Consider the following 12,895-nt stretch of genomic DNA (forward strand, 5'->3'; position numbering starts at 1 on the left):
ATAGTCCCAACACGCACAATTGTGCTTGTGGATGTTACAGTCATTGTAGCTATGAAAGTATTCAAATAATTGTGGCGGACATATTTTTATTTACTTCTGTACACATTTCGGAATCTCTAACACATTTCTCCAAATGTCAAAACGCAATAAATAAAGCACAATAAACATTTACCTCGACAGACATGCTTCCGACCCTCCATCTTGAAAATTAGCAAAGATTAAGACACAAAATCCTGCGTCTGTAACGAGATATCGATACAAATCGAGTTGTATACAAAACACCGATTCCTGCACTCTCGTGTGACTTGGGACTCAACTGCATAGCGGAATAATATGATGCTGCAACGCAAATAAACCGCACCCACACAATTGTGCGTTTCGGGACTGATAGGGGTATTGTGTCTCATTTTCCGATATCTTAACCAATTTTCCCATTTTTCTGTAAATAATTCGTATCAGTATTTTGCAGTTATGACTTATTAAACTGATGGTTACGTAATGTTCACATTTGTCAACACTACCCGTTTTGGAGTATGGGCACCAAAAAATTTCCAAGATTCCACCGTAGCTATTTCATGCTCACGTTTATCGTTCGTGTAGTAGCTCTAAAGTGTGCAGAGAGTAATTGTTGGTCATTCGGACAGGTGGCGATGGTGCGGATGGCGACGGATGGAATGCTGCGGAAATCGAAGCGCCAACAGTACCGCCACGTAATGGACGCGATGCGGCGCATACGGCACGAGGAGGGCCTGTGGGCGCTGTGGTCCGGCTCTCTCCACAGCGTTGTGCGCACCGTGCTCAGCCTCGGTGTCTCCATGCCCTTCTATGCCGGCATGCGCTCCTCACTCATCGCCTCTGGTCAGTCGCTCGTCCATCCATTCACTCCATTTCATACTCCGACAAGCGGACCTCACAGACTTTCCTTCTTCCATGTTCGTCATTCTTACTGGATTTTAAGCTCAGTGTCTAGACATCAGTTTCCTAACACACTGTTGAGCTGCAAAACATTTCTAGCCTATTAATGTATTCGTCGATAACACAGTGCGTCCCATTATAGATTTGTAGTGAAGATATCACTTCCAGAATGAGATTTTCACTCTGCAGCGGAGTGTGCGCTGATATGAAACTTCCTGGCAGATTAAAACTGTGTGTCGGACCGAGACTCGAACTCGGGACCTTTGCCTTTCGCGGGCAAGTGCTCTACCAACTGAGCTACCCAAGCACGACTCACGCCCCGTCCTCACAGCTTTACTTCTGCCAGTACCTCGTCTCCTACCTTCCAAACTTTACAGAAGCTCTCCTGCGAAACATGCAGAACCAGCACTCCTCAAAGGAAGGATATTGCGGAGACATGGCTTAGCCACAGCCTTGGGGATGTTTCCAGAATGAGATTTTCACTCTGCAGCGGAGTGTGCGCTGATATGAAACTTTCTGGCAGGAGAGCTTCTGTAAAGTTTGGAAGGTAGGAGACGAGATACTGGCAGAAGTAAAGCTGTGAGGACGGGGCGTGAGTCGTGCTTGGGTAGCTCAGTTGGTAGAGCACTTGCCCGCGAAAGGCAAAGGTCCCGAGTTCGAGTCTCGGTCCGGCACACAGTTCTAATCTGCCAGGAAGTTTCATATCAGCGCACACTCCACTGCAGCGTGAAAATCTCATTCTGGAAAAATCCCCAAGGCTGTGGCTAAGCCATGTCTCCGCAATATCCTTTTGAGATATCACTTGTTTGCATCTCGTTAGTAGTAACCCTAGTTTCCTATTACCCACATTTCATATTTATTGACAAATGGAAATGTTAATTAACAAATATCGTATTATACTTTTTGATGAAATAATATTTTATCTAATTACTGGTTGTATGACAGTGACCCAAGAGCGCTAACACGCACACTTCCTGGACACAAGCCATTCCCGGGTAGAATCCAGCTTCGCAGATGAATAATGTGAGCTGTTGATGCAGTCAGTCTGGATGTGGTTTTTTGGGCTGTTTCGCACATCCATCTGGGTAAATGCTGGACACGTACCAACGTCCTGCACACTGCACAAAGATTTAGAAAAAGACTTTCGAAATTCAGTATAAAGAGCTGCACTAGCCGCAGACAGGTGGGAACACGTAGATTTCTTCACAAGGGCGGAATGGTGGTATCAGGAAGCACATCCGGCCACCAGACGTCACTAATATCTCCAAAACCGATACATAACAAGGACGACCCCATATGGGAAAAGGCAAAACGAAAACAAAGAAGATGAGATGGTTGTATGAATCGAGATACATCACAGGAATTCGCCGAAAACAATTTAAAATAATTTTTCCATTAATTTATTGTCTTTTTTCTCTTTAATTCATTCACCATACAATTAGAAGACGAATAAAGACAACGTTATTTCCGGATACATTGGAAAGCATTTCTGTAGTTATGTCCTATGGACAGGGGTAAATAAATGAGAAACAAAAATTAATAAAATAATAACTGGGTTCTGACCGTCGTTTTCTCAGAAACGATCGAGTATCAACGGCTAAGCCGAGATACATGTTCACTTATTTTGAGCCCTCTCCCACTCAGCGGAGTTTCTGGGAAATCGGGGCATGGCACTTCTTGTCTTCTCCTCATGAGGAGTATCAATACTGGAGGGAATTATCTTATTTATCCTAAGTGTGCATCACAATCAGAGACAGTATTTATGACTGAGTAAACAGTCATTTTGTTGCTTTGAACTTCCTCAAAGGAATCTTTATCAATGAGGGTCCTACTGTCGTTGTCCGCCTGTGTTGGGAAGTTAATTACTGAGATCAAGTAGTAGGATCTACATTAAGTTTCCAAGTTCTTTTTCTATCAGAATCCTTTAGAAAATCTACATTGAAATCACCACAGCCTACTAACTGCGTGCTGTTGTCTGACAATCAGCAATGTAAGGAATGCAAATTCCTCATAAACAGTCCAGAATTTCCCATTGGTTCCTATATACAGTTACAATTACGAGTGAACCATTTTCACGTATTAACTCAGAAGCACACACTTCTATGTGCAGATCAACACATAATCTGCAAGACTCAATGTTTTTGAACTTTTATTTTGTCTTAAAATAAGTAGCAACTCCTCCTTTTCCCATATTAGTTCTGAATGAGTGAGATGCTGCAGTGTAATCTTTTATTTGCAACTTTTCTAACCCTTTGGCTATGCGGTGCTCAGCTAGGCACAGGATCTTTTCTGAGAGCTCTAAATTTTCCAGGCAGACAAGAAGCTCTTCCATCTCAATACTCATTCCCCCAATATTCTGATGAAATCAATTAACCTTACTTTCCAGTGTATTCTTAAGCATATTGTGAGGCTCTTCTGTTATTTGAGCTTCTTTCATAACAGGCAGCCTGAACCCTAATTCTAACTGTAAAAGCTCCATCTGTGTTACTTTCCTAAGCATTTTGACTGCTTAGTGAGAGAAAAATAATGTAATGATTTTTTAAAAATTAGATACGCCTGTAATTTGAGGATGATACTCAATGGAATCGTTAGTCTTAGCACAAAATATTACGTTAGCGAGAGAGGTACGAACGGGTTATTTCCTAGTGCCCTATTTCATGATTGTAGGTAGTTTAGCGATCTACAAAAAAATAACTGTCTCGAAATGCAGGGGGCAGAGGGCTTCTGCGATGAGATGACCCGGAGAAAACTATTATTCCTTTCATGCTTTGACCGTGAGATCGGAAAGTAAAGACTGCAAGCTCTTGAAAAGTGTGAGAATTCTACTCAATTCTTACGTACCGCTCAAGCGGCCATTTTGACACAGTCCAAGCCAGCCAGGAAGTAATCCTTTTTCACGTACCTCCTTTTACAACCTCGATGAACAGCAAAACTCTTTCGCCTTCTCTGCAATAAAACGTGCCACAGGAGAACAATAATTGTTTACACAGATTTTTTCACTTGAATGGTTATTATTAATTAATGAATGTGCATACTCTCATTTGCCCAAGCTCTGTTCAACGCCAAAAATGCGACAAAACAAGATCAACCTATACATATAAACTGTTTTTCTGCAGAGATCATAATATTCCATCCGGCACCGAAATTATTTATTGTTAAGTCTTCATAAAATAAAAATGTAACTCTCAGATACTAGTTCTTACTGGGATTTTGCTTTAGGCCATGTCTAGTATACCTCGTCTTCCAATTGTAACGACAGGCACTGCAATGAAATGAGATTTCATTTCAGTCAGCAGCAGCCTGCTCGACTCAGTGTTCACACAATTCAGAGTAGTGTTAACCCAGGGTCAATCACGATGCTCTGGGACCTCCACAAAACTCACATTTGTGAGTGTAGTTTGTACTCCTATTTCATCCATGTCTCCCCTAGTACTGTAGTTTCAGTCCTTAGCCACGCCGTTCCCCACTCTATCTACTATAATAACCTGACCATTTTTGTCAAAATCTTTGCACAGATTCCCTACGACCTCTCTCATCTGGCTAAGACTAGCATTTGACTTCAACTTACTTGCGACCTGGTACACTGTTCCTAACTTGTCCTGTACCATCTGGCCTACACCCCTGCCGGGGTTACTACCTAGCACCAGAACACTTTCCTTCTATCTTTTGGTCCCGACCTACACTTAGTTTCTTTGCTATAAGTCTGCTGTAGCCTAATGTAACCTAAAGTTGTATGAGACTCTACCCTCTCTTCTTCGGGTAATAAGTCAAACTTATTAAATTAAAAACTGTTAGCTCAAATGTAGTTCAAGAGCTCTTAATCTTCATCCATTACTTGTTACCTTTACCCAGTTCCTACAATATTATTCCCCCTCCAGCCTATCGAGTTCAAATTCCGCATGTTCTAATTAAGGTTGAAGGGCACAAATCTTTATCTCTTGCCCGGCGATTCTCTTGTCTTTTTTGCAGAGACAACGGTTCCATGGGAGACCCTCACTGAGTTCCTCATTCAGTTCTCCACTACATTAACCCCAGTGGAATACCAACCTACAATTTACCCATACCACTCTGTGTCTGACTACCCTATGTCAACATGTACATTATCACACATTGCAACACAAAATAGAATTAAATCACTTAACACACTTTACAGTACACAACTTTTCGTTACTAACGATTCGCAAAAATTAGACCTTCATGTTAGCGCTTCTGGTGTGTAACGTAAAAAGTTAATTATTTCCGCTAAAAACAAGACCTCAGTACTCACGTAACTGCAGTATCTTTTACTTAACTTATTCACAAAAAATGTAACTTTTAACGTAACTGTAATATATGCAAAATGTATGTAAACAAATTATTAATGCAAAAGTTTCTCAATCAAACAGCTAAAGATCTACATTACAGTCCTGAAATATGAGCTTAGTAATGAAGGGATATACCGTACTTAAATTTCTGGAAAGAAAAAGAACTATTAAACGTCATTCTTTAAGTTTACTGCCCCAAAACGTAAACAAAAATACGATTACAATTCGACTTAACCATCTTTTCGCGTTTTCTGGAATAATACGTAATGATAAGTGAAACCTTTGATAGAAAGTCGTAAAACACATAAATACGCGTATTTAATGAGTAATCTATACCAAAGTAACTGTTATTACGATCTAAATAACTTATCTTCACGGGAACACACAAACTCCTAAGCACTTCGGATGGAAAACTGAGAGGGATATCCAAGTTCAAGTTTTTTTATACAGTGTTGATCACAATTAGTGGCAAAAACTGATATGGGTAAAAGTGTACAAGGGAAAGGGGAGATGTGGAGGGAGGAGGGCGGTGTATGAGAACAAGTCTCCTATGAGTAAAAATGTTTTGACCATTTTTAGAAGGTGACTGTCACCAGCCTTCAAGTAATGTATAAAATGCATGTCTGACCATCGGCTGCTTTTATATTAAATCCAAGTATCAATCGGTTTCAGTCATGGACCATCTTCACGGATAAGTGTTAAAAATATTTAACCCCCCACATTAATTTGTCATTACTTAAGTAATGTGTAGAGCATGTCGTGAATATCGATATACGACACAGGACTTTTAGAAGCAAACATAGTAAGTGTAAACAAAGCAGTATTGATGAGAAGATGAGGACTACAAGTATTACATTGTATAAAATATTGAGGAATTGTCAAAGATCTTTAAAAAGTCTTTTTAAAAATCTTTCACCACTCCTCAATATTTTATACAAAGTAATACTTATAGTGTCCTAATCAGTGTCCGCAGCTCGTGGTCGTGCGGTAGCGTTCTCACTTCCTACGCCCGGGTTCCCGGGTTCGATTCCCGGCGGGGTCAGGGATTTTCTCTGCCTCGTGATGACTGGGTGTTGTGTGACGTCCTTAGGTTAGTTAGGTTTAAGTAGTTCTAAGTTCTAGGGGACTGATGACCATAGATGTTAAGTCCCATAGTGCTCAGAGCCATTTGAACCATTCCTAATCAGTACTGGTCTGTGTACACTTGCTATGCTTGCTTTTAAAAGTCCTGTGTCGTATATTGATATTCATTACATGCTCTACACTTATTTAGGTAATGACAAATGTAATGTGCTGGCTTAAATCATTTTAACCCTTATCCGTGAAGATGGTCCATGACCGAAACCGGTTGATATTTGGGTTTAAAATAAAAGCAGCCGATGGTAAAAATGTTGCACATGGTGTAGTTACAACCCCCAGTGATTTGAATAGATTTTTACAATAAGCTGAACTACTATTTTTGGTTATTATTCATATGGCTCCTTCTTGTAGTATGAAAGCTGTGTTCATACTTTGTGCTCATGTTCTCCAGAAAAGAATCCCATAGCTAAGTACTGAGTGTACATATGAATAATGTACAACTGAAAGACACTGGCTGTTACACGATGATGACAGGATTCATATTTGAGAATATGTTCTAGCGTTTGCCTTACAGCCATTGGAAACGTGCCAAATAATTTGTGAGCAGTGCGCGATCGGAACCTACAAAGACAAAAGTACAAGGATTGAGCGAAAAGTAATACCTATACTTTTGTAACTCGTGATCAGATGGCAGCTGTTTTTGCGGCTTGTGTTGTGTTCAGTAGACTCTCCTCTACAAATCTGTTTGGCGGGAAGCAATAAACGCTTGTGATGCTGTATGGTAAAGACGGTCGGTTAATGCCATTTAAGCAATGTGTTTCCATTGAATTCTTGACAGCAAATGTGAAATGCCCTTTTTGTTCATGACTAGGAGCTCCTTGGCATACTGCTCGACAGATTCTGTCCGAAGCTTTCATTGGCTGCTACACGTGTAAATCCATTTAGTAAGGGTCGTCTGCCTTACTTTGACCCACGAACATAGTTAAACTTCTCACTACTCCAGTGATAATAATTAAAGCCCTGTAGTAATCCAACTACTTCCAGAACAGTTCCGAAAGCGGACTGCTGCACTGGAGTATATACAGGGATTGGACAAAAGTATGGGAACACCACGGGTAATGCATGCTTGCATATAAATGAAGGTGCTAACTAAGCTTGTACGTTGCGCTGCTGTATTTGATCAGGAAAAGCACCTGTGCTATATCCTCAATACGTTGCAAGCGTTGGTCGTCTTCAGAACGGTCTTCTCTGTAGTTTTGCGTGCATCATGTCAGAACTCAGCGAATTCGAACGTGGCCCTATTATTGGTACTCATATGACGAACGCTTCCATAGCCAAGGTAGCCGGAGTGCTGAGAGTTTCAACAGGCACCAAGTCAAAGATTTGTACCACATACGGGGAAAGCGGGGAAACATCGTCCGCTAGGTCATAAGGCGAACAAAAGTGTTTATTTTGTGATCGTGACAGATGGTCTTTGAAGAGAATTGTGGCGATAAATAAGAGGACAACAGCTGTAAAAGTCCCTGAAAAACTGAATGCCGCACTCGCAAACGCTGTCAATAGCAAAAAAACACGAAGGGGAATTACAGCGTGGATGTTTGGTTTGTGGGGCTCTCAACAACGCGGTCATCAGCGCCCTTACAAAGTCCCAATTTTTACACAGTCCAATTTTTCGTACACAATCCACAAGTGGTGATGATGAAATGATGAGAAAATCCACAACCTGGTCGGGAATCGAAACCGGGACCCCGTGATCTAGAGGCAGCAACGCTAGCCACTAGACCACGAGCTGCGGACACGAAATTTAAGATGAGGGCTCTACCGGCCGGACACTTGCACACTCATTTCAAAGCAACAGGTCTAGCAAAGAATTCCACGCTGTCTCATAGGAACGCACGTTTGTTTCGTGTAGACTCGCCGTAATTGAAAAAATAACTTGATTGGTCACTCCATACCATTAACTACTGACTTCAGAAACACACTTCAGAACACTATATCCGCCCAGAGCACCTACGACACCACCAAACCACTTCACGAAATTATTTTAAAAGGCGCACGTTGTTTATTCAAGTGTCGAAAACGTCTAAATAATGGCAACTGGTTCTTCCGTGGGACGTACTTTCTTCACGAAACTTTTTTTTTCGTAGTCGCGAGCTTCCTATTTTTTTTTTTTCGTAGTCGCGAGCTTCCTATTGAAAAAACAGTTCTTGTCATTCTGTCTTTCACTGAATGCCAAGCCGTCTTAAGTCCCATAAACTTTAACTGAAGTTGCCCCTACATTCTATCACAAAAAACATCGCAATGGGAATTTAACTGTTTGGCTTCAGATCGACCGATCAATAACTGAAGTTTACTATCTGCTTCCTAGTATCTTTCTTACACGGCATATGAGGTTAATGACCACAGGAGCGCGATGGCGTGCTAGAACACACATTGGGAAGAGTTTGACGAAGGGAGTTGATTTCAAACGGACATTTATTCACAAAATGGAGAGTATTCCTGAATTTCAGTAAACATTTAGCAAGTATGAAAGCCTAACACCGTGGTTCCGTAAAGGAAAATGTTTGTCGTTATATTGATCATCATTATTCAGCGAGGATTAAGTAAACTAAGGAACGCAACATGAGCGTGCATGTTTTCACACGCAAATATTCAAACACCCAGAGAATAACTGAAGGCAGAATTCCCATTTTCTAGTAAAGGTTGTGCTGTTAAAAGTAGTTTGTGACTCACAACGAAAAGAAGGTCGAAACATAATCGGAATTACGATGGATGCGGTGATTTGTGACTGGATAAAAAACAAAGTCGACCCTATCTGAATCTAATTAAACGATAGCATATACTGTATATCACTCGTGAGAACCCCATAAAACTTCTGATACTCGTAAATGACGTTAAAAATTACAGAAAATTCGTAACACGAAAGACTGAACTAACTTCCACACAAAATTACCTTTCAGATGTCCTCAGAAGTAGCACATCGTACTCACAACACGCCAACACCAAGATTATTCAGCGACTGACCAACTCTATACAAAAATACAACTTGTCTCCCTACAAAGAGATCGAAAAAAGCTTGGAGGGGGTGAACTGCCGCCAATCGACAAGACGAATTTTTCAGTGGCACCAGGTATTTTCTCCAATCAGAAGACACGAGAGACAACGCGTGTTTTGTTTACTTCGCCCAAAATTTTCCATCGGATCAACTTTAAAATGTGAACAACCACGTGGCATATGAATGGGTCTGAAGGAACCAGTGGCGAGGCAGAACGTTAAGAAAATTCGGGCAGATAACTACCCTGCTGGAGTGGTAACTCAAGCCGGGTTCGAAAATTCAACCCTACGACCGTTCCCAGACGTATATTACAAGACTGAACCAAGAAAGTCCATCTGAATATCATCAAAGTGCATGCTTTTGCAATTACACCCACATTCATAGAATCTAACAACCATCAATGTGTAGGAAAGGTGGTTAAAGATACATGGCATTCTGAATATCAAACGTAATAGAAATGAAACTCACTTAACTCGATTCCCAGAGTGATCTCCCCCTTTGCATTTTAAGAAACGAGAAAAAAAACAGGCAAAGAAAAGCCTGTCTGCAGAACTTGATAATCTACAAAATCTCATGGAAGGTGGACTGACTGCAGTCTCAGAATTTTAACGTTTAGGCCTTCCGGCTATTCAGCTAAAGGAATAGAATTCAAACATTTCCAAAGACTTTAAATGAAACAACAAGTTTACTGTACCAGTCACCGTTTTATTTATTTCCACGACGCGCTTCAAAGGTTTAAACCTTCATCATCGGTTGGATTTACATTAGTTAGTATGACATTTGTGTGTGTGTTGTGTTACGATTTTTTGGAGGAACTTGTGGCACTGTCTCCAGTGTTCACAGGTTCCTTTCGCTGACATAACACATCACATGTATACTGTCATATTTGTAAACAAATATTACAAATATGACAGTATACATGTGATGTGTTACGACAGCGAAAAGAACCTATGACCACTGGAGACATTGCCACAAGTTCCTCCAAAAAATCGTAACACAACATACACACAAATGTCATACTAACAAACAAATATTACAAATATGACAGTATACATGTGATGTGTTACGACAGCGAAAAGAACCTATGACCACTGGAGACATTGCCACAAGTTCCTCCAAAAAATTGTAACACAACATACACACAAATGTCATACTAACTAATGTAAATGATGGAGGTTTAAACCTTTGATGCGCGTCGTGGAAATAAATAAAACGGTGACTGGTAACAGTAAACTTGTTGTTTCATTTAATGTCAATAACAGTCACGGTAAAGCCTACCCTAAAATGTTCGCATTTAAAGTTTCCACTGACTGCTTTCGGTTCCCACTAATAGAACTCAGCGAAGAACTGCTTCCGCCTAGGGCTTCTCAGGTTTATTTCCTAGAGGTTGTTAGGAAATACCAACCCTCCTGTGAGAATCACTCACACTTGAAAACAGCATGGTCGGTCCAAACCATCACACATATTGGGGGATTAGGGATAAACCGGACCATTACTTCCATGATGGAGGAAACGGCTTTCTCTGACGTATACAATAGTCACAGAAACTAGAAAAAAGATGAGGTGTGCATATGGTATTTTACAGAAGGTGTCACCCCATATTAACTTTATCAAAGAATGCCTCGCTTTTATGGTGTTTGTTGACTTGTTGGTATGTGGAGTATCGACACAAAAGCTCTCCCCAGAAAAAGAAATTCGAGGTACAGTCCTCAGCTGAAAAAATCGTGGCATCAGTATTATGGGAGACAAATGGCGTTTATCCACATCGATTTCCTTGAAAGAGGAACAACAACTTTGATTCGTCTACTAACATTGGTCTAGAAGGCAAAGGGAAATGTTTTCCGGCAGTGCCAGACCACACACCTCACATGCCATCATAACAGCACATCGGAAACTGAAGTTCACCACTGTACAGCATCCTGCATACTGCTCAAATTCAGCACCGCCTGACTTCCATCTGTTCCACGCAATGAAAGAAATGCTACTGAGACATCACTATGCGTATTAAGAAGAGGACGCGGGAAGTGCGAGAGGCTGGCTGCGGAAACAGTGTAGCGCCTTCTTCCGTGACGGCCTCAGGACACTTTTCATCGTTGAGATACACTACTGGCCATTGAAATGGCTACACCAAGAAGAAATGCAGATTATAAGTGGGTATTCATTGGACAAATATATTATACTAGAACTGACATGTGATTACATTTCCACGCAATTTGGGTGCTTAGATCCTGAGAAATCAGTATCCAGAACAACCAACTCTGGCCGTAATAACGGCCTTGATACTCCTGGACATTGAATCAAACAGAGCCTGGATGACGTGTACAGGTACAGCTGCCCATGCAGCTTCAACACGATACCACATTTCATCAAGAGTAGTAACTGGCTTATTGTGATGAGCCAGTTGCTCGGCCACCATTGACCAGACGTTTTCAGTTGGTGAGAGATCTGGAGAATGTGTTGGCCAGGGCAGCAGTCGAACATTTTGTGTATCCAGAAATGCCCGTACAGGACCTGCAACATGCGATCGTGCATTATCCTGCTGAAATGTAGGGTTTCGTAGGAATCGAATGAAGGATAGAGCCAAGGGTCGTAACACATCTGAAATGTAACATCCACTGTTAAAATTGCCGTCAATGCGAACAAGAGGTGACCGAGACGCGTGATCAATGGCACCCCATACCATCACGCCAGGTGATACGCCAATATGGCGATGACGAATACGCGCTTCCAATGTGCTTTCACCGTCACCAAACACGGATGCACCCATCATGATGCTCTAAACAGAACCTGGATTAATCCGAAAAAATGACGTTTTCCCATTCGTGCACCCAGGTTCGTCGTTGAGTACACCATCGCAGGCGCTCCTGTCTGTGATGCAGCGTCAAGGGTAACTGCAGCCATGGTCTCCGAGCTGATAGTCCATGCTGCTGCAAATGTCGTCGAACTGTTCGTGCAGATGGTTGTTGTCTTGCAAACGTCCCCATCTGTTGACTCAGGGATCGAGACGTGGCTGCACGATCCGTTACAGCCATGCGGATAAGATGCCTGTCATATCGACTGCTAACAGTCATTGGATCTCGACCAACGCGAGCAGCAATGTCGCGATACGATAAACCGCAATCGCTATAGGCTACAATCCGACCTTTATCAAAGTCGGAAACGTGATGGTACGCATTTCTCCTCCTTACACGAGGCATCACAACAACGTTTCACCAGGCAACGCCGATCAACTGCTGTTTATGTATGAGAAATCGGTTATAAACTTTCCTCGTGTCAGCTCGTTGTAAGTGTCGCCACCGACGCCAACCCTGTGTGAATGGTCTTAAAAGCTAATCATTTGCATATCACAGCATTTTCTTCCTGTCGGTTAAATTTCGCGTCTGTAGCACGTCATCTTAGTGGTGCAGCAATTTTAATGGCCAGTAGTGTAAATGTATCCAACTTCCGGGTTATTATGTGGAAAAGTGAACATCTCTAAGTAAAGAGCACTATTTAAAATTGCTTCTGCGTTTTACTTATTAAAATTTTTCCATAAAAAAAG

The 12,895-nt window shown here is 41.5% G+C and overlaps 1 protein-coding gene across 1 annotated transcript in view; it reads left to right on the forward strand.

Annotated features, from left to right (window-relative positions):
* LOC126154527 (mitochondrial 2-oxoglutarate/malate carrier protein-like) overlaps positions 1–12,895 on the forward strand; it is a 113,884-nt gene that overhangs the window by 74,880 nt on the left and 26,109 nt on the right. The window contains exon 4 of the mRNA XM_049916150.1: positions 645–858. Within this exon, the coding sequence (XP_049772107.1) occupies positions 645–858 (214 nt within the window). The remainder of the gene's footprint in view (positions 1–644; positions 859–12,895) is intronic.

The sequence above is a fragment of the Schistocerca cancellata genome, chromosome 2, assembly GCF_023864275.1.
Source record: "Schistocerca cancellata isolate TAMUIC-IGC-003103 chromosome 2, iqSchCanc2.1, whole genome shotgun sequence".
Taxonomy (NCBI): domain Eukaryota; kingdom Metazoa; phylum Arthropoda; class Insecta; order Orthoptera; family Acrididae; genus Schistocerca; species Schistocerca cancellata.